A 22,457-nucleotide genomic window follows, 5' to 3' on the forward strand; every position below is an offset into this window, starting at 1 on the left:
ACATTTTTTATTTACACAAAAAGGGTTGTGATATACCACACAATTAAATGTTTGTTGTAATCATAGCCATAAGTATGAGCTAAGTGATGCTTGTCTTAGCAAATACTGATATTGCTAAATATTGCAAAAAAAAAAACCTTCTCTGTGTGACATAATGTTCCTTTTTATAAATTAAACGGATTACACAGTTAGCACTTTTTGTTTTAATAATAAAGTAATTTAACCTACTATCTGTGTGTGTGTGTGTGTGTGTGTGTGTTTGTGTGTGTGTGTGTGTGTGTGTGTGTGTGTGTGTGTGTGTGTGTGTGTGTGTGTGTGTGTGCGTGCGCGTGTGTGTGTGTAATATAATAAAAAGCATAGCTTGCATCATATCTGGTACAGCAGCGCACAATGTTTTTTTCACAATGTTTTTTTTTCTGGCTTGTCATACCTAATGCAGAATGTTTGTCTTGCTTAGCTATACAAACCACAGGAAGAGTGGGTGCAAAAAGGTGGGACACAGTGGTAAATCCCGAGCTGCATTGCTATTGGCTGTTTCCAGACAGAGCAGGGTTTTAAAAGCCAACCATCAGTCATCTCTCTAAAATCAAAACATAGCAAGGTCTCATCTGATATACAGAACCTTAGTCCTTATTCTACTCAGAACTCTGAAGAATTTCACATTCTCACAAAAAGGTAAGTCTTAACTCTTTTTAAACTTAATACTCCGTTATTAGGATGTCATTTAAGGTTTAAATGTGCAGAAAAATCTTTTGGGTTGCTAAAAGACTCATGAACCCATTTATGTGGTTTATTGTATATTGCATTAATGGACTATGCTATATTATGTGAAATAAGGTAAAATGTTTCTTAAAACAACTTAAAATAACCTATTTTAACCTAGATATATAAAGAAGTTGTGCAGTCCATAATTTAAAGCAAATATAGTTCTTGCAGAATAAAACACAGAGTCTGACCACAGGGCTGCATTAAATGAATTCTAGTGTTATGAACACTTTTAATGATTCCAACCATAGCTTTTTATATACATAAATAATTAACATAAAGTCGACAAATGAAGGAGGAAGTTGCGGCTACTCTATGGCACACAAAGACACTCATTTGTCATCATATTCATTTGTTTCAAAGACACAACCATTAATTAAAGTTCCATACCAAAGAATTATATACTGGCAACCTGACAAGTGCCACCATTCTTTTTGTAGGCAGCCTCAATAAAATGTCTCTCCTCTTAGCATTTTCTGCTGGTTTGCATACCCTTTGATGCTACAAATTGTCGGCTTGTGGCTTACTGCAATGTAGATTTTGAGAAACTATGTCTAGCACCAGAGGCGTGCTTCTTGGGATTGTGGCTGTTATTGTCTAGATATAACTTTTCGAATTATACACTAGAGGAGATCATTATAGCTGCAGCTACACATACTACCTCAACTCATACTTCATACAATGTTGTTGTAGCTGAAAGCAAACAAGATGGTTCATGGTGAGGACTGGTAGCAGTTAGTGAAGAAAATCCTTTAGCATTTGCCAACTTGTTTCTGCACTCTAAAAATAATGCTTCCTTTGGAGTTAGCTTGGTTTGTAGTAAATGAGCAAGTACCTAGAATAGTCACTCTTTAAGCTGTTTATAGTTTGACCATTAAAGCACATGTTATATTTCTGTAAAATATTTCAGTATTATCATGCATTAGCTGGTGTTATAACTTTCTAACAGCGTTTTTAACTTTTACAATTAACCATTTAGCTGAAATTAGGCAAGATAGGTGTTGTCCAAGACTTCTGTGCATTTTTGTAATATCTATTGCTTTTCTCTTTCAGAACATCGTGCTCAAAAATGAAGGCAATTGTTTTGATGCTTCTCATTGCCACAGCATACTGCATACCTGTAAGTTTACTGTCAATTTGACCACAGAATGCTCTGGTGCTATTCTTCCATTCTGTCTGCTCATGTTTCTGCATCCATATTTTTCTCAGGTAAAGCGCTCAGCTAGCAGTTCTGAGAGCTCAGAAGAAAGTGTGGTTGCTCAAAAGGCAAGAATCACATTAAACATGAAAAAATAAGTAAGGTGCTGCATGGAAAATCATTTGCAAAACATGTTCTTCTAACAAAGCTTCTTTCTTAAATAGCCTCCCCCCATGCAACGAAAAGCAGCTGCTAAACTGGCCCAGGCAGAACCTACACAGGTAAAAGTTCACCCACTCCAACATGTCTTTAAGGACAGTATTTTATCTTTAAGGAACAGTTCACCAAAAAGTAAAAAAAAGGGTTACACTTTATTTGACATTTGTTTTTTTACAGTAAGTACTGGGTAATAATGATGTCACACACAATGTTGCAAGCGCTCTTGGCAAAAAGAGAAGGGGTTGAAAAAGGACTTGACAAACACCCGCGAGTTCAGATCTTCTCGGGTCCGTTCGGCAAAAACACATTTATTTTAAATTACCCAAGACCCGATGCCGCTAATATTACATCTGACCCATGTCCGAGGCACACATGAAGCTTTTAGACCTGAACCTGCTTGGGTCTCGGGTCAGAGCTTGGGTTTTCGGATCTAAGTGGACCCGTGAAGACCTCTACTGCACATAAGACTTTTTCCTTTATTAGGCATTTATTGTTTTAGAAGAGAGAAATGTCATGCCCATGATGCACTTTTTAATACTTCATCAACAACTAGTGGTTCACTTCGGTTATGTACAAACTATTAAGAGTTTCTGTAAATCCGGTTATCACTACCTGTTAATTCGGTTGTGGAATGCGGTTGTCAGTCACATAAATTACTAAGTGTGTACAGAACAGGACTAAGCATTAAAATGTGAAGTGACCACCGAATTTATATGCAGTGAGTGTGTACGGGGCCTTAGGTAACTTACTAAAGGTTATGCTTTGGCTTAGGGTTAGTTGCGTATTATTATGCATAATTAACTGTTATTACTATAATAATTACATGCAACGGATGGTATGTTTGATGGTAGTGACGAGATGATTTTTTAAAGGAACATTCAGCTGGATTAAATATGCGACAGCTCAGAGAGAAATGTTGGTGTAATGACGTCACAAATATGCCAAATAGCAAATGACGTCATTCAGGGCCATAGTCTTACAAAATCCTGTAGGAAACAAGGAATGACATTAAGTTAAAATGACATGAGGGCATGAAAATAATTGTATTAAACTTTTAAGCATCCAATAATATTGACAATATTAATAACCTGCCTAACGTAAACTGTTTTAAATTTAGGAACATGGTAATTTGCACGAGCACTGCTTTGAGTTATTGACATTGAAAGATTTGTTGCATTTCAGACCACACCAGCAGAATCCAATGAAAGCACGGACAGTGCAGACGACACTGAGGTAAAGATTCATCTTCCTGACCACATGTCACTGTCCTCCCACATCAGACAATGAAATACACTAGGCTCTATAAATACCCTTCCGTTGGTCTAGACACAATTTACAGTAAGTGAACCCTACATGGTCCTAATACTCTTTTTCGCATTTGTAGGAAGCAGATGATGAATCTGAAGCAGATGAGAAGGAAGAGGATAATGTGAGTCACACTTATTATGTCTGTCATGTGGTACCAATACGCCCAGTCACTGAACAAGTCACTTTTTTCCACTATATCTCAGAATGCAATGTTGATACAAAAGTGTATGTGACAGAAAAAATCTACAGACTTGTATTGTGTGTAAATGTCTGTTATATATGCAGACGACTAATTCCAGTGACAGTGATTCTGAGGAAACTTCTGCCACAAGTGGCCCACCTACTGAGGAGCCCACCCTAGCCCCAACCATTGAGACAGGTCGGGGTGACAACTTGGTCTATTCTGGTGACTACAAAAAAAGCATTGTCTATGTGGATGCAAAGGAAAAACTACCTTTTCCATACAAGTCTTACAACAGTGAAAAGATGGGCGATTTGAAAATTGTCAGCAAAAAGATGTCTTCCTACAGTGGTCAATATGTCAATGATGTGGAGAAAGACAATAAACATTACAAGGTAAACTTACATTTTTATATCCATACACATGTCTGGTGAAAGATGCTAAATAGATGTAAATCAAATGTTTATATCAGTTTTTTAGGTAGTTGATTATTTGTAGATCTTTTTTACGGTTGTAGCTGGCAAGAGGATCTACATGCCTACCTCAAATACAGAAGCTTTTAGATGTTACTAAACTATAAATAAACAAGCAAACAAATGTTACAATGTCACAAAACACTCAAATTTGTTGTAACTGAGGTGTGTTGTTGAATTACAAGACTGTACTGGGGAAAAATAGTCTCTTGGAAGGTGAAGACACCAGCACCCCAGAGATGGAGGCGGCTCCAGGCGACCGTGAGCTTGACCCTGTGGCAAACGAGGGGGCCAATCTTGGAGACTCCTCCAGTATCAGTGCTAGTGCTAGTAAGGAGACTGAAGACAGCTTTTCAAGCAGCCAGGAGACCACAGCCACCCCTGGAGCTGCAGACAGTGACTCCTCACAGAGCACAGAAAGTCAGGAGAGTGAAGAGGTTGTCACTCAGGCCTTGACTACTGAGGCCTTGGTTGTCATAGCAAAGTAAACTTATCAAAACCCTCAATGGGCTGTCGACAGTAAAGAATGATAGTTTAAGTATATGATATGGTGTTTGACGACTCACTCAATCTCATATTAGTTTGAGACATAGAGAATAGTCGGCAAAGCACAGCTGTATGGTTCCCAAACATGGGCTGCAAAACTTGTGGAGAAGCAGTTCATCTCAAAAAATGTCTTCCTGTTATAATTGCACAATTATTTACAAGGTTAATGTATATGTATTGTCTTGCTTTATGTTTATGAGTATATCATTTATTAATAAATGTTGTCCTGTATCAATAACTCAATTGTTTGTGTGCAATGGGAACAGCCAAAACACAACAAACACTGTGGCAAAGAACAAATATTCTACATCTAAGGACAACACATTTCCCTTTACAATTATACAATTATAATATTTTTCGTGGTCACTGTAGGGCAGGCTTTGAAATGCTAAGTATTCATCTGAAGTATTAAGCACATAATTAGTCCCATGTCATTTGTGCTAATGATATGAAAATAATTTAAATTCAAAAGCCTGCTATCTGTTACCCATGTGTTATACAAAAAAGAAGATTCTTTTCTATAGAGGGTATGCACATGACGTCACTGTCGGCGACATGGACTGCGGTTATGCCCACTGAGTGGCAAAAGACAGAGCAGTAGCATTTGAGTACAGTGTGACATCGACGAAAATACGGTGAAAACGCGTAGAAATGGGAAAAGGCTGTTGTGCGATAGACTGTACTAACAGATAAACAAGAATTCGGAGCTATCGTTTTACAGACTGCCAAAAAACACCGTAAGGAGAAGTAAACTGATCGTTCATGCCAACATCCACAGACCACGCGTTGGTTGACAAGTTGCTAGGGTCACTAACAAGTAGAGGTTTTACTTTCTACTTAAACATATTTTTCAAGCATTTGTATTTTATTTATGATATTTTTGGAAAACATACACTCCAAAGTATATAATCATAATTTTTACTCTTTTACATTTTATAGATAATACGTTTTTGTTTTACATTTAATATTTAAGTACATTAACGTACTTTTACTCAAGTAAAAGTACACAATTTTTATGTAATTGGGTATTAAATACATTTTAATATGCAATATTAAAGAATACACAGTATGATTATATGCTTTAGAATGTAGTGAAGTAAAATTTTTCCCAATACAAACATCCTAATAAAGCACAGATGCTTGGAAAATGTAACTAATGTAACTAAGGATTGTCCACCACTGCTATTAAGTCCAATTAAATTTAATTTAAGCTGATAATAGTCAGTTTTACTGGCATTTTAGCAGCAGTCGCTATGAAAACCAACCATTTTGTTGCACGTTTTCCCACTCAACCGGGCAAGCTCTCGCGTGGTCACGTGGAAAAGTGACGTCAATGCATACCCTCTTTAATTGTACTCATTTACTCATCCTCAGGTCATCCAAGATGTAGGTGACAGTATTTTTTCAGTTGAACAGTAAAGAAGATGTTTAGCTGATCAAGTTTGAAATGCTAAACTATGCAATAACAGAACCATTATAAGCTGTATGGTTCTTTATAGTGAGGAATGTTTCTACAGACTATAAAAAGCTAAGAAAGAAAATATTATTTGACTTCAAAGCTTTTTTAAACAACCAAACTGAAAGAAATCTTTTTAAATTATTTTTGATTTGTTTTAATAGAATTATTATTTATTTATCTTGTAGTGTTGAGGGTCCAGGTGAGATATTCTGTGAAGTGCACTTATAGGAATTAGTGCTACTGACTCTCTTCAAAGTCGAGATGTTAATGGTTAATAGGAGGTTGACATTAGAGCACAGTTTCTCCATTCTAATCTTCTTTGTCTTACCCAAATTGAGAGTCAGGCTGTTTACACCCCATGCCATTTCTTCTCTGTGAGATAAATTGCTATGTAGAAACTTTTTTACAATCATTTCTCAAAAGTGCGTAATATAAACAAATATATTATATTATTATAAAATGGTAAAATAAAAATGATAAACCATGTGTTGCTTATTTCTAAGGTTATGTGTTTATCTCCGTAAAAATAGTGATTATGTCATCATTAGAAAAATATCAGCATTTTGATTTAAAGGTATGTATTAAAATGCACTAATCTCATGGTCATAAGATCTGCGTACACAGCAGGACATACAGGAATCACAGCTCAATAAAACAAAGGGTATAAACAATTTTTTTTGTATAATTTCTGTAAATCATGATATGAAGGGTGTTTTAACGAGTTGAGTGAAATAAAGCTTCCATGTATAATACTGTATATATTTTATGACCTTATGTAAATGTAACATCTGTCTAGGGACTGCAGGTGGAAATTAGCATTTCTTTGCTATAACCTGGCATGGCATCTCTTCTTTTCTTAGATTAATGTTCCCTGTGCATTGTCCCTAATTAAGTATGTAAAATAAACTCATTCATTCATTCAAAGGAGAATAATCAAACATGTATCTATATTTCATGATTATTAAAGATAATGATCCATTCGATTCATATAAAAAATAAAAAGAGTCTAATTTGTTGCCTCGCTGCCTCATGAGGCAATGACTTCAGCGGCATGAAGGCAGCTCCAGGAAATGCATTCGGACAGCCGTCATAGGCAGGGTGAGAAATTCTGTTTAAAATATTAACAGAGAATGCCTTTGTGATAACTTATCCCATATTTGAAGACTAAAATACTAATCTAGAACTTAAATCAAAAGGTGTAAAAAGTTAAATATGGCCTTATTTACACTAAATTTGTGCTCCAGATGCTTTCTTGGTCACCATCTTATTTTTTTCAAACGATCTACCAAACAATCCTGTTCCCTCCATGAGGGAACTAAGGTTACAACTGTAACCAAGATGTTGTGTCAATGCTGTGACTCTAAGGGTCCCTATACAAAATGGCACAGTCAGCTGAACTATGTAATGTGTTTTGGTGGTGCTAATGCAGGTAGGTTATAGCATGGATCTTGCTACATATGTAGCACTTAAAGGGTGACCTAAAATTGAATCCGAGCAGGGGATCAGTCTTTGTCAGGTGACGTCACGCTCGCAAAAACTGAAGTGCATTGTGGGTATTGCCGCCATTTGTAAGGTATCAAAGTCGAAGAGTTCTATAGCAGGAGAATCGCCTTTTTTTATTCACTTTATTTTAATGATAAAATGGTACATTCTTTTTGTGTCATCGGCTGCATAATAGAAGAGGTTACAAAATTTACCACATTTGATTTTTTTAGGTTTCCAATGTGCTTGAAGTGTATTTAATTGGGGTTGGCTGACCTCGTGATACACCTACGATAGCAGGATTGGACACTAGTGATGTAGTTACGTTTTATATAATACATTTATTATTATTCTCATTGTTATTATTATACATTTTATTTGATATAGAATACGCTTTATGCTAACACTTTTAATGCTCGACCGCCTTGCAATCATGTACAATTGTACAAATTTTCTAATAAATTTGATGTTCTTTATTTCTATCTTATTTATTGTCTTCACTTCACTAGAATCTCTCTACTTGTAGTCTTTTCTATTGCTCACAGCCAGTAATGATACCTCCAAAATGGCGCTTTGGTGACGTCACACACAGCAAAATCACGTGTCTGACAAAGACCGATTTAAAAAGTTGAGGCTATCTTGTTGTCTTGTTATCTTGTAATTTATACAAATGTATTGTTTCATAGAACAAAATGTCCAGTGCACAATTATGTAAAAATAATCAGAGATAGATACTGACCTCTGCTGGTTCTGTCATAGAAATGTGTTTCTTCACAATGAATCATACAGTAAAAGTAAATATTGTTATTTTATATATTATCATATTATCATTCCATAAACACAGTGCATTTTATAGTACAAGCTAGACATTTAGCACTAAAGGACTAGTTAGCAGACTGTAATATATATTTTAAGAGCGACAGTGTTCAGTGACCCCTGCTGGGACATTAATCTACAATAAATTTCACATCACTGTTAAATAATCCTTATTTTAATATTATTATCGCAAAGTCTTTTATTATTATATTAAATATTAATATTCAGTCTTTACAAACTTACATTATGATTATCTGAGTGCATATCTGTTTTGCATATCTAATTTCAAAACAATTACTACATAACCCAAATTTGTGGTGGAGAAAATACAAATAGTATATAACAGAATAGTATATTTCCATTTCAGTCTCTCATTAGGTTCAGTTGGTTCAGTTTAACTTTTTTTATTTCTTGACCCATGTTGTTTTTTATACAGAAAAGAGCAAAACAGTGGTGTTGGTTATGAATTAGTCAGTCCTTTCACACCAGCACCCAGTAAACATTGGATACTTTATTAACAGAAAATATTTCAAGTCATAAGAAAATGAGCTTGTATTTTATGATGCCATTGGAATTTTAAGCAATTTTAATGAAAACGCATGATAAACAATACAAACAGTACAAAGCAATACAAATGAAGCAGATCAGTGAAGTGTATTATACAGCAATGTTATTAGAACATACAGTATAAATAGCACAAATAATAAAAAATATTGTGTATTCTCCTTAACAAATTTTGTTCCAAGCAACATATAAATCACAAATATTTAAACATGACTGGATGTTTATTATTAAACTGGCCAATCATAAACAAGGATATATATGTGTAACACACACACTTTAGCCTGGTTTTCACAGGTATTTAATTAGCAGGTATATGTAATAAACATAAAAAATAAATTAGTCAAGGATTATATGGGTACTGTGAAATTTTGTCTTTAGATCTGTATCTTTTAAACAATTAATGCTGAACCTAAGCAAATGGGTTATAAGATGGTGAAGTGGAGAGAATGATGGGTTTGGTAGCACAGTTTAATGCTCTATAGTCACAGCAGTTCACTTTCAGCTTTCAGAGTCTCCCAAACTTCACATATATATTGCAGAACTTTCTGTTTCTAGGAAATAACAGTGTATTTCTGCTGATTGTAAACAATTTAGCCTAAAATCATGTACCTTGTCATTTTATATGTACAACAATGTTTATAGACTGTGTCCTGTTAACACTTTGGTTTATAAAAAGGCCAACTTAGTTTGTGATCTATTGACCGAGCACTGAGTTTACCATAGGTTTTCAACTACTGGGTGACATTTGTAAGTAAAATTTAACTTTTTAGTTAAAGTTAAATCTACTTATTTGGTTTAAATAAACTTTGATCTGCTTTGCCTAAGATTATTTTTTATGTACAACTGATAAACACAATATATTACATATTGAATACATACAGCGAAACCTGCTGTGTACAAATGTGCTTATGTGCTTTTTTTCCAAAGCAAAATGTCAAATACACACAAAACATAATTTTCTCACATAATTTATCCATAAATAAAAAAATTATTTCTTGTAATAATAATAATATTATTTTAAAATAAACTATATGCTGTCTATATCTTTTTAATCACAGTGACAGAAGTATAGCAAATAGCAGACTGATTTAGCAATTTGTCCATAAGAGAGTAACCCATGTGTTACAGGGAAAATTATTAATCTATACAACTTATTATTAATAATAATAATAAAGATGATTATTTTATTAAGTACAAGACTAGGTCTACATTTAGTCGCCACTGCTCAAGAACCAGATACCCATTTCCTCATGTGGTTTGTGTCACAGTTACAGCTAAACTTTCTGCATAAACAGGAAACAGTGTGTTGAACAGGTAACAAAAACGCGTGGGCAGCTGCAACAAGAGTTGCCGTTTAAAAAAGTTTAAAAAGAAATTTTTCTGAATAAAAATAAATGAACAGCTACTGCAGCACTCCTGAACAAACCAAAACACCAGATGTTTTGCAAGTATGCCTCATCCATTTGCATGTTGGCTTATTTTAAGTCTCTAATAACAGTCTTGACTGTTTAAATGCTTAATTACATGCTGCTTGAGGGTCCCTGCCATTACAATGACAAGAGGATAAAACTCAGATGCATCTGCTAAAGAATTAGGCTAAAGAAACGTTAAGTTAACAAAAGGACTGACTTCAGATGAATAGTGGCCACAGCTGAGCAGAGAACAATAATTATGGGATATGATAGGGTTAGTAACCCTGTCAACAATATGTGACCCTGCCTGTTTTCAAAGCTTAAGTCATTTTTTATTCTTTATTTACTGTTTTCTACATAAAATCATCCTACATAATGTAAAAAACATTATATAATATTGATATCTTTAACATTGACTGAGTAAGGTCATGCAAAGATTGAAATCATAATGAAGTTAATGGCTGAAATCAAACTTTGATTTAGTAGGGTTCCTTAAAGAAAGAAAAAAATATAAAGAAATGTTTTGTGCAAAAACAACATAGATTTATTTTTACTATTTGCAGTTATAATACAAGTACTTCTAATACACATGAATGTCAACACCTTCATACAAAAACTTCACAAAAACAATCAGTCATATCTAGGTTCTGACACATTCTGATTCTGACTGAATATTTTGGGGGACGATACAGAATCTCATGTTACCAAATTCATTACTCAGGACAGATGCATGTTCTTCCTTCAGAAATGAATCATTCAGCTGTACTTCTACATTAACTTCCTCATTCAGCCGTCAAACATTGGGTTGAAAAAATTCCCCATTGAGCTGTGATCAGTATCATCCAAAAGGCGTCCATAAGAAGACCGTCTGCAACACACAAACATGCAATTAGATTACTAACAATTCTTAAAGCTAGAGTAGGAGTGTGATATAGCCCTATATCATTAGCACGGCTGTGATTAGAAGGCAATCGCAGCCATATGCTCATATAATCACAAAACCACAAGAGCGATATTGCGTTTATACAACAGTTTAAAGGTTTACATGTGTAGATGAATTAAAAATAACAACAAAGTATCTTTAAAAGACTTTTTTGCTAAGCTACTTCCGTACCCATGGATTAAAAGAACAGGATTACACATAACCATCACACACTATATATTCATCAGGATACGTGTCAAACACAAGTTGGTATAGCATTTAAAGTCTGTACTAATAATTATTTCCAGACTGCAGACAGTAGACTCTGCCACCCTGAAGCCTACTGCGTTCCGGGGTGGCAATAAGTGCACTATATGGTTGAAGGTGAGGTGTCAAAATCGCGTCTACTACGCCAAGTCTGCCGCTTGAACAGTTTTGCTGCGTTTACACCAGCCGCGGTAGAGGCGTCAAGCGCGAGTGATTTCATTGTTAAGTCAATGTGAAGACGCGTTGATGCGCGTCTGGAAGTCTCGCGACGCGGATGAGGCGTTTGGCACGGCAGACGCAATTCCGCCTCATTCGCGGGTCTGGTCAATGTGACGCGAATGGCACGAATTGAGTGTCTGGCGTGGTACGCGTGAATGGAGATTTTTGAGCATTTTGTGTTTGACGCGAATTTGAGGCTGACCGAACCAATCAGGAGCAAAATGCACAAAAAGCACCAACTGTGCCATACGCTCAATTCGCGTGAACTAGATGCGCGACTGAGGCGTAATTGCGTCTACCTCGCCGCACCAAACGCATCATTTGCACCGCGAGACCTTCAGACGCGCGTCAACGCGTCTTCACATTGACTTAACATTAAAATCACTCGCGCTTGCTGCACCTACCGCGGCTGGTGTAAACGCAGCATTAGGGCGAATTCACTTTTGCTAGTTTAAAAGAAACAAACGTTTGGGAACATTTATGTAGTGTTCTACACATAGACTTTATTTATTTATTTGTCCTGTTTATTTTGAGGTGAGACACGAATATAACATGAATATTTTAGGTTCATCATGAAAAGCTTTGTCAGAGAAATACCGCTTTAACAAAGTCATTGTATTTGATACTTGACTTACCGCATTTTGAAGTAGTATGCTCCACCAAGTAAGATAAGTACAATGGCGATAAAGCCTATTACGATGGCAGCAACACTTCCTAATAGAGAAAACATTTGTTTGATGAATCATGATGACTTATAGCCACACATGGCCTACAGTACATGTAGTTTTGCTTTCCAATCTCATACATAGTAGCCACACATATTAAACTTAGTGATAAAGTTATCTTTCTTTAAAATAGTTAAGATAAAGATAACAAAACTTTAAACATTACAAAAATGGTTACAACGATCAAATGAAAAAGATGTGTACTGTACATACTTTCAAGCAATAGACATTTAGGCTTATGCATGAACTGCGTTTCTAAATTCTGAACTAATCACATAGATTGATATGACTATTAAATATTATCCATCATTCCTTAAGAAAGGGATGCAATCTAGACAGGGAGCAACAAGTGCACACATCACCTATTCTTAGATGCTTATGATGCTTTATAAGAAAAGGTAAGCAAACTGGTAATGATTTAAGTCAGTTACTGTATTAAATATTAACTTGAAAAACTAAAGTGTTTAGGAATCAGTCACCTGAATTTGAACTAGTTAACAAATCCAGTCACTAAAAAAAACCTTATATTTTAGAAAAGTAAAGAATTTAAACTTTGCAGTATTAACGCATTATTATACAGCAGTATTCATTTTATTGTAAAATGTCTTTAAGCAGAAATATTTGTAAATCCCTGATTATGTAAACGTCTCTTATGAACCAATTAATTAGTACGAGGTAAATTAGACCTTCAGGTGTCTTTTTATAACTACATTGTAAACATTACAAGAAATACATACCATCTTAGGTCCGTGGGCCAGTGTAAATTTAGGACAAATTTTATATCTATAGTTATTTCAACACAATACATACCTGAGCTCAGAGCCTGTGGATTCTTTTTATGTGGTCCATTATTGGTTTGATGTTGCCTTGTCAAAGTTTTTTTTGTTGATGATTGTGGCTTAGCAGACGACACTAACGCTTTAGAAGTAGAAGGCATCAGTTTTATCATCCTTGTTGCTGTAGGTCTTGTATTTTTTGCACTTGTTATAACTGCCTTTGTGCTTTCAGTCTTCAACGTCTGAGCTTTAGTCACAATACTGGAAGTGAGAGTTTTTGACGAAATGGTCACATTGGGTGCACTGGTGATCACTTTTGCAATAGAGGTAGAATTTACATCAGAGGTTGAATTGGGCATTGTGTTTGCAACTGTTGTCATCTCCACGGGGTCTGACGTTGAGTTGTTGTTTGTAGTGTTCATGGAGGAATTTACAGTTGATACGTTTGCAGTTGTCGAAAAACCGATTGTGGAGACCGATTCATTTGTTTTGTATGGGCTCGTATGGACACTAGATGTGCTTAGATGTGGAGGTGATGCTGTTGTTGCAACTGCTGCAGCTGTTTTTACTGAGGATACTTCTGCATCAGTTGTTGTGGATACATTCACTGTAGAAAGTCCAAAAGTCACCCAACCTGGATGTCAAACAGACACAAACATATCACCAACAAGAACAAAGGCCAGTTAATTCACTACGTGCAACAACACACACCATTTCAGCATCATGAGTGTCATAATAATAAGAAACAAATTTTAAGGTACCCTAATGTACTGCAGATCAAATAAATATTTGAGACCCTGTCTGTGAAAACCAGGCGAAAGTTTGGTAATCTAATTAAGAGATTAAGAGCATTAAAGTTTTAATTCACTGGTTTCAAGATTTCAATGGCCTTACTTAGTCAGTATTAAAGAAGGTTTATATTTTCACAGAATGTTTACATTACAGAAAACAGTAAATCGCAAAACAATGACATAGCTGGCTGTGTATACACACTCAAAAGTATACATATGTGCAATGAAATTTGTGCAGTTAAGCATTACATTTACTATAGCATTTACACTGTAAAATGTTAGCAATTATTATAAACGTACCTGCTATTGTTAAAATCATTAAAACGTTCATCTTAACTTCCTTTTCTAACGTCGTGTCTGTTTAACGGTCTCTCACGCCTTCCTCTTCGCACATGTAAACGATAAGGAAATTCACACGCAATGACTTGACATGAGCGCGCAGAGCACGCCTCTTGGCGACTGTGCCCTCTAATGTTATGCTTCCGTTTTGATATCTTAATTTCACAGAGGTGTAACGTAGTGAAGTATTTTATCAGAGTGTTTTCTTTGGCAATTCAATTATTGTTTTTTAATCTTTAAATGAAAATGTGAATGGCAAAGTTTTTATACATTCCGATGGCTTGTACATTTCATTTCACTACATTTAATAACAGCAAGTTATTGTTTTACCTTTAATAAAAATAAGCCTACATTAAAAACGTAGAATTTTTTTATTAAAACTTATCAAATACTAAAAGTTAAAAAGTTAATTTTTTTATTTAATTAAGTATTAAATAAAATTAAATATGAAATGTAATGTTAAAAGTACTATGCTGTAGTTAATTAAAAGAACACTCTAGCTTGAAAATGTACTTGATTAAAGTAAAAATACATGAGTAGGCCTACTTTACATCTCTGTGATAGCCTATTACTTATTCGTCGTAAGTTTTCTCTTTCTTTTGGCATCAAAAATCATTTGTAGGAAAATAAATTATTCTGTCATGCCATATAGACAGATACAGTATAAATGTAAAATAATGGCGTCATGGCATATATTTACCGCTAGATGGCAGAAAATCTAATTAATACATGTGAACAGTACCTTGCATATCTACAGGTTTTATATTTTATAATGAAATTGAACGACTATTTGCCGTCTAAAAAAAATAAGGAATGCAACCATACATTGTTTTGTGGTTGTGTTCAACTTTAGGGTAATAGGGGAATATTTTACATAGTGAAAATAGTTTTTTTTTTTAATTATCCTAGAACAAACTTGATGAAAAAGCTTCAGTCAGTAAGTAACATTTTTTATTTTTAATATTAATATTTTGATGGTTTTATCTGTTTGACCAAATTATGTTTGCAGGTTTGGACCCCAGTGGAGGACTTCTCTGAATTAAACCATTGCAGAAACTCTGCCTTTGAACAAGACACTTTATTCAGCTTGGCCCAGATTCTTACTTTGTACAATACATAAAAAAAATTGAATTTGAGATTTAATTTCTTTGAAATTCTTAAAAGGTAATTGTATCCGGGGCGGCAGTGGTTCAGTGGTTTCTGTAGGTTGTCTACAAACCGGAAGGTTGGTGGTTCAATCCCCGGCTCCACCTAACCATGTGTCGAGGTGGCCTTGAGCAAGACACCTAACCCCAGCTGCTCCTGATGAGCTGGATGGTGCCTTGCATGGCTGACACTGCCATCAGTGTATGATTGTGTGGGTGAATGTGAGGCAACCTGTAAAGCGCTTTGGATGGCCATATGTCTGTAAAAGCTCTATATAAATGCAGTCCATTTACCATCTAAGTAGAAACGAGAACGACATTGTGTTGTCATTTTGTTATTTTACAGAAAAATGCCAAGACTTATGATCAGGTTTATCTTCATTCCAAACTACATTCTATGATGATCTGGCAAACTGTGCAACAGATGTATGTATGGGTGCAGCTCAGTATGAACAGAGGGCATGTTGACTTTGGATTGGATCTGCTATGTTTTTCTTCTGTAAAAAACTTTCTTTAACTTTCCTTCATTATTTATTAATAACATATTTGTCAAAAACACCAGCTAAATTAAATTTACATTTGACTTCACACAGATAGTCTTGTAAAAATAAAAAATGGAGCTCCTCTAATTCGACTTGCCTTTTTCTAGACAGATAAACAGATAAAAATGTTTATCTGTTTATATGTCTGTTTACCTATCTGTTTATGCATAGTGTACACACAGTAAACTAAACAGAAAGCAGTGTGAAAAAAAGTATATTTATTGTTTAGGGGCGTATTCAGGCAACACCTGTGGTTTCATTGATGTTGTGTTTATAGTTTCAGGTGTATCTTTCTACATATCATTTGTGAAATGATGCAATAGGCCTTACCTTACAAAACATTTTTCAACACTGCCACCATGATTCAAGAGTTTATCTTTAATTATGTTAATGTCTTTTATTTATATTGCACATGTATTACATACAGGTCTGCACTGGTCTATGTTCAATTAATTGTTTTTTTATAGGCCCATTGGCACATTTTTAAAATGTTAAAATATAATGACTTACTTTTTATGATGGATTTTAAGATTAAAAGTAAACTTTACAAATAGTTTTATTAGTAAGCTTTTCAAATCGTTTAAAATGCATCTAGCAAAATGCTTATATGAACTTGCGGGACAGTAATACATTGTAAACTGCAGCCTCCTTTTGGCTAAAGAGGATTAGTTAAAGAAAAAATGCTAGCACCATGGTATGACCATTACAGCTAGAAAAAGGATATGTAGATGGAAATCTACAAATTAACATGTATTCTGCGATGATTGAGGCTGTGTTTAGATTTTACAAAACAGCATTTATTCTCTGCAACAGCATTTTGATTTTATAGATTGGCCTTCCTGGCTAAGCCTATAATTTCTCACAAAGTTTTTTCTCCATTTATACATCATTGGAGTTTTGGTTCCTTGCCACTCATTCTCTATGTTACACTCCTGTTCAGTATAATTTTTAAGTGAAGAGCTTTCACCGCAATACTCCTGTCTTGCCTTTAGAGCAGATGGTGTCAGAAAATTCAAGGAAACAAGGGTGCAGCTTGTGGCCTTTAAACTTTACATTCTGTATCAATCCATGCAATAAACAATAAACGCCAATAAACAAGGGGCAGGGCCAGAGGTCGAATGTTGACACTTGCGCTCATCCACTTCTAAAGAGTAAAGAGCAGAGGGGTGTTCTATTATCATCACATATCCAACAATCGTCGAATGAATAATGAGGTAAAAAATTGTATTTTATAAACGTATGTAAAACTTGAGCGTGAACTCAGATAGCCACAAATGCTACACCATCTTTTATCTTTGGTCCTACTCTAAAAAATGTGTCCATTCACAGCATTTTCTTTGGTTGTGTGGATGAATAATCCCTTGCTATTTATTATATGTGCAAAACACAAAAGTATTTTTAAATGAAAAATGTATTTTCACACCCTTCAGTAAAATTAGAATAACTTTTGAATTCGACATGCTAAAAGATCATTCTGTTTTTGGGTGTTTTGCTGCTGCTAACAACCAGAACTGTCTGCAGTCTGAGTACACAGAATCAGAGTTATCTACTTTCAAAGTGTTCGCAACATAAAAAAGAAAATTTTGTGTTTCATCATATAAAAAAACAACATAAATGTATGTACAGCAATATTTGTCACAAACAGCAGCTTTTTATGTAACTTCAAAGGGTTTTCTGTAAAATTATATAATGATATTGCATTTATTCCACTGTATGTGGTTATGGGGACACTTCAAATATTTTTAGGTGAAAATTAAATACAAAAAGAGTATTATTCCTCCCTTAAATTGGAATAGAATAACTTTTGCATAGATTATGATAGAGATCATTTTTCCTCTGTAAGCTGACAACTGGTAGAATCAAACAAATCTGTCTGCAGGTTTCGTTACCACTCAGGGCCAGAGTTATATACTTTTAAATACAGACTTCAGAAAAAAACATCAAAAAGAGCCTATTTATTTTTGTTTTTATTAGAGGACTGACAACACATACAACCATCTTTAGCACTTTCAACAGTGTTTTATGAAATTTCAAAGGATTTCCTGTAAAATGATACCAAACTGTATTTAGCACAAACTAATATGTGAGTAACATATTTTCATGGAATTATGTTTATGCATGATTTGTAAAAACATATTTTAAAAGTTGCTGAAATAAGGCCAAGGAACACATACTAAACATTTGTTCACAAACAAAAAAAATTGATCTTGTAGAATCGAGAATTTTCTACAAAACTAACTTAGACACTTTTTTTGTGTAAGGCAATAGCAAGAGAGTGTAAATGGTGATAAATATTGATTTGATTCACACCTGAGTGGATAAAGACCCAAAGTTTAAGTTGATTCCGCTTTGAAGGGGAAATAACACATCATGCCCTGTGTTTTTAAGGTCCCAGGGAGGTTAAGTGTTAAATCGATAGCCATACCTTATTATGATGATAATGAAAGTTCCTTCACTCCCTGTTAGAGCTTTATGCAGGATTGTTTGATTGTACTTGATAAGGCTTTCTTTTGAAAACAAATCATTAACGTTGGGTGCAAAGAAGATACCCTCTTATCTTCTCTTCTCCTCTCTTCTCTCTTCTCTTCTCTTCTCTTCTCTTCTCTTATCTTCTCTTCTCCTCTCTTCTAGCCCTATAGATAGCTTGAGACTGTAGACATCCTCCTCACATGGCTCTATTGGTAACGTGGCTTAATGGTGAATGATGAGCAGGACCTTTCCACTGTCACATTGTCTTGCTCACTGAGAGTCTTCATTTTCATCTTACACGTTTAGTAGATGCTTTAATCCAAATCAATTGTCTGTTTCCTGCAGAATCAAACCCACAATCTTTGTGCTGCTAACACAAAGCTCTACCAAATGAGCTACATCAACCATTCATCTATTTTTGGCCATATACATATAAGTTGGAATGTATTATACAATTTGATTTAATATCTTAGAGTGTCAGAAAAATATATATTTTGATTTAGTAAGTTTTCTTATGCAATTTTTCTCTTTAAAGAATACAAACCTTCAGATAAAATGTTTGTGTATATTAATTTTTAATAATTTCTTAAATATAATGTAGTTCTCACGAAGTCTTCTCTCTATTTAGAAACCAATTACATATAACATGTATTTTGCAATAATATTTCATTTTACTCATGTCACTATTGTTTGTAATAGGCTTTGTATTTGTGGTAAAGCTTCTTTGCAATGATGCAACATGTCAAAAAGAGCTACAGATTTAAAAATGAATTGAAAATATTGATTATCGTCTTGTTTATAAATGACAGAAATACAAAATAATGAAATAAAACTCAGCGAAAAAGGAGAACCCTGTAGAAAAGTGGGTTCAGGTTTATAAAAGAATGTTTCAGGCACCTTTACCAATATAATACGTGGCGTCACTTTTGTAGGCGGGGCCCACAGGTGTGACTGACTCAGTGAGTTTGACTGACTCACAGCGCAGGTATCGAAACTTGGATGTTAACAAACATAGACGGTCATGTGACTTGACATAACAATGGAGGGATTTTATGAGTTCCTCCCTTCAAGGGAGTTTCTGCCATGTTTCTCTTTACACTGTGACTGTTTGAAAAGTTTTACGGAAAACAAAGGCATTAATTCCAAATCTTGAGATCGGAAGTTACTACCTATCTATCTATCTATCTGTCTATCATGAGAACACCTGGGATTTTTATTTGCGGTTTGGTGCTCGCACCATGCGGGTTGATTTTAGATCTGGCAAGCACCGTGGCACCGAGCTGGCGCACCATCAATAATATCGCCGGAGAATCCACTGATATGGTTTTACAGCAGGGAATTTGGGACATTTGCAAGACATTTACATCATCCCGGGATATACAATGCAGCCAACCGGATACGCAATATTTTAACAACCAGATCATCAAAATAGCTCAGGGGTTGATGTTGGCATCACTTATACTTAATGTCATAGCCATTGGCGTGGCGTCCGCCGGAGTCCGATGTTGGACCGATAAACCACGATGGACACTGGCTGGGATCGGGGGTCTACTCATCTTCATCTCAGGGGTCCTCGCCATCATCCCAGTGTCGTGGTATACTCACATTATGACCTCAATTTATTCTCCGTCCACCGACATTCGTGTCGGATATTGCTTAGTTTTGGGCTTCATCGGCGGGATCTTGGAAATGATCGGAGGTTTGGTGATGTCCATCGGGTTATGTCGGCGTTGCGGTGATCGCTCCCGCCAGGAAAGGCCGAGGACAGATGTGCTAAAGTCCACCCGCGACCCACATCCACTCCATCGAGTTACAGTTCCGAGTGTGAGCAGCATTAGTAGCTCCAGCAGTGCCCCGTATTACTCCAAAGATGCAGATATGGACTTTCCCAGAGCCAATAGACAGATAGACAGTAGACCTGTAAAAACTGCTTACGGGGCAAGACCATACGATTCAGATTTGTAAACAAGGACATATGATAAAAAACGGCAAAAAAGGAAACATCACAAAAATGCAATGGTGAGATTTGTATTGGTAATTGTATGTAAACTATAATGGTCTCTAATGTTTGGATTTATCTGGCTGATGGGAACCAATTTAACACAATTAAATCACACTGAAATTGTTTTAAGGATAGATTTGAATAAGTAAGTTGATGGTTCATAATAGTGTTAAATCCATTCCAATTTTTTGTGATGTAAATTTGTAACCAAAATTTAGCCAAATGCCATAGTTGCTGCAGATTAATGCATTTTCTAACTTGGGCACCGGAAAAAATAAGGAATTTAAACATTAACCTGATAACACATGTTGTGTTAATGGGCTGTATACAAACAATTTAAACTTACTAATAACATTCCAATTTTTTGTGATGTAAATTTGTAACCAAAATTTAGCCAAATGCCATAGTTGCTGCAGATTAATGCATTTTCTAACTTGGGCACCGGAAAAAATAAGGAATTTAAACATTAACCTGATAACACATGTTGTGTTAATGGGCTGTATACAAGCAATTTAAACTTACTATTTAAATCTTGACTTGTAATGAGTTGCTGCAACTTAAAAAGTCAAAATTGCTTAACTTATAAAGTAATGTACAAACATGTTCATAAGATTTATTGATCAGATCTTCCATGATTTGTCATGTAAAAAACTGTTTTTAGGCCCAGTTAACATTGTTAATATCTGTAAAGGAACTGAACACAATTTAGACTTTTTGTAGAACTGAGCTGTTTTAAAATGTGTAATTTATTAGAAATCTTTTGAGTTTGTAAAATTATATCTACTATAAAAGCAAATACGTAGTAAAAGAAAGGCAATGAATGTTGGAAATAACATTTCCTCTGGTGTTGACTAGACAGAGTTGAATAACATCTTTGTAGAAGTTTGGGATGTGTGGTGTTATGTACCTAACCTGCATCCATCAACTTATGTTGAACCGCATATACTTGTTTATTTTTCTGTATTTATTGATTGGCAATGTGATGGCTGACATTAGAAATGTGGCATTCTATAACACATTTTATACTGAAATCGAATAATATATGATTAAAATAAATTTTATTTTGAATAATGATTAGTGAAGCTTAATGTGTCCATGTGCTAAATTTAATCACAAGATTTCAGGTTAAGGATAATTAAAGGAACAGTATGTGGGATTGTGGCCAAAACTGGTATTGCAATAACAAAACTGGTGGCTAAAACTGGTACTGCAATCACACAACTGATGGCCAATACACAAAAGGACAACATAAACATCAGTTGAGGGCTGCAACTCCACTTTTTAAATGACAATATCCTGGCCAAACCACTGTTGTCAGTGATATAAGTATTTGAAACGAAAATGATTTCTTAATGTCTAGTGACATATCAGGGACATTTTATGATTAATTGATATAAATTTCTTACATACTGTTCCTTTAAAAGATAACAAAAGTGTTTTTGTTGGCCCCTTTTAGTTTTACACAATTTTTATAAACCTCTTCTCTTTATTAGTTTATTTTAATTTGTCTTTTGGTAAGGTCACAACACCAAGGATATCGAATCATTATTTTGGTCACAATTACTGTAGAATGTTACAACAATGGGCTAGTGTATGCATTTGAAAATAACATTACCTGTCTTAACTTAAGATTTTAAAAACCACCAACCTTATGCTGTACTTTTGACTCGAAACCTCATAGTTAAACAGCCACTGTGAAATACTTTCTCCCCTGTTTATCATCTTGTCTTGCACACTGGAATTACAGGTATCACTGAAAGAGTGGCATGCAGTTCAAACCAGTTTAAGTGTACCAAACATTCCAGACTACTCCTCTTAAGATGCTAATCAGACAGCTCAACCTCCTACAAGTTTCAGTATGTTTCTTAAGCAGCAACGAAACTTCATTCCCTTCAGA

The 22,457-nt window shown here is 35.0% G+C and overlaps 3 protein-coding genes across 4 annotated transcripts; 2 read left to right on the forward strand and 1 right to left on the reverse strand.

Moving 5' to 3' along the window:
• Positions 1 to 523: 523 nt before the first annotated feature.
• LOC129447405 (uncharacterized) lies at positions 524 to 4,868 on the forward strand. The gene is made up of 8 exons (XM_055209138.2): positions 524 to 675; positions 1,819 to 1,885; positions 1,975 to 2,031; positions 2,128 to 2,184; positions 3,305 to 3,355; positions 3,507 to 3,551; positions 3,716 to 4,006; positions 4,270 to 4,868. The coding sequence occupies exons 2-8, from the start codon at positions 1,835 to 1,837 to the stop codon at positions 4,570 to 4,572; spliced, it is 855 nt and encodes a 284-aa protein (XP_055065113.1). The 5' UTR covers positions 524 to 675; positions 1,819 to 1,834; the 3' UTR covers positions 4,573 to 4,868.
• Positions 4,869 to 8,932: 4,064 nt separating this feature from the next.
• On the reverse strand, positions 8,933 to 14,523 carry parm1 (prostate androgen-regulated mucin-like protein 1). The gene is made up of 4 exons (XM_055209141.2): positions 14,364 to 14,523; positions 13,307 to 13,906; positions 12,407 to 12,485; positions 8,933 to 11,231 (listed from the first exon to the last, which is right to left on the reverse strand). The coding sequence occupies exons 1-4, from the start codon at positions 14,392 to 14,394 to the stop codon at positions 11,150 to 11,152; spliced, it is 792 nt and encodes a 263-aa protein (XP_055065116.2). The 5' UTR covers positions 14,395 to 14,523; the 3' UTR covers positions 8,933 to 11,149.
• Positions 14,524 to 19,543: 5,020 nt separating this feature from the next.
• On the forward strand, positions 19,544 to 22,444 carry cldn23.2 (claudin 23.2). Of its 2 annotated transcripts, XR_008645462.2 has the most exons (2): positions 19,544 to 20,577; positions 22,308 to 22,444. XR_008645462.2 is itself a non-coding variant. In XM_055209142.2 (1 exon), exon 1 carries the CDS (start codon positions 19,753 to 19,755, stop codon positions 20,521 to 20,523), a length of 771 nt encoding a protein of 256 aa, XP_055065117.1. In that variant the 5' UTR covers positions 19,544 to 19,752; the 3' UTR covers positions 20,524 to 21,642. The 2 variants fall into 2 exon arrangements, 1 of the variants encoding a protein (XP_055065117.1); XM_055209142.2 differs by lacking the exon at positions 22,308 to 22,444 and having other exon boundaries at positions 19,544 to 21,642.
• The last annotated feature ends 13 nt before the right edge of the window (positions 22,445 to 22,457 follow it).

This window comes from Misgurnus anguillicaudatus, chromosome 12 (genome assembly GCF_027580225.2).
Source record: "Misgurnus anguillicaudatus chromosome 12, ASM2758022v2, whole genome shotgun sequence".
NCBI lineage: Eukaryota > Metazoa > Chordata > Actinopteri > Cypriniformes > Cobitidae > Misgurnus > Misgurnus anguillicaudatus.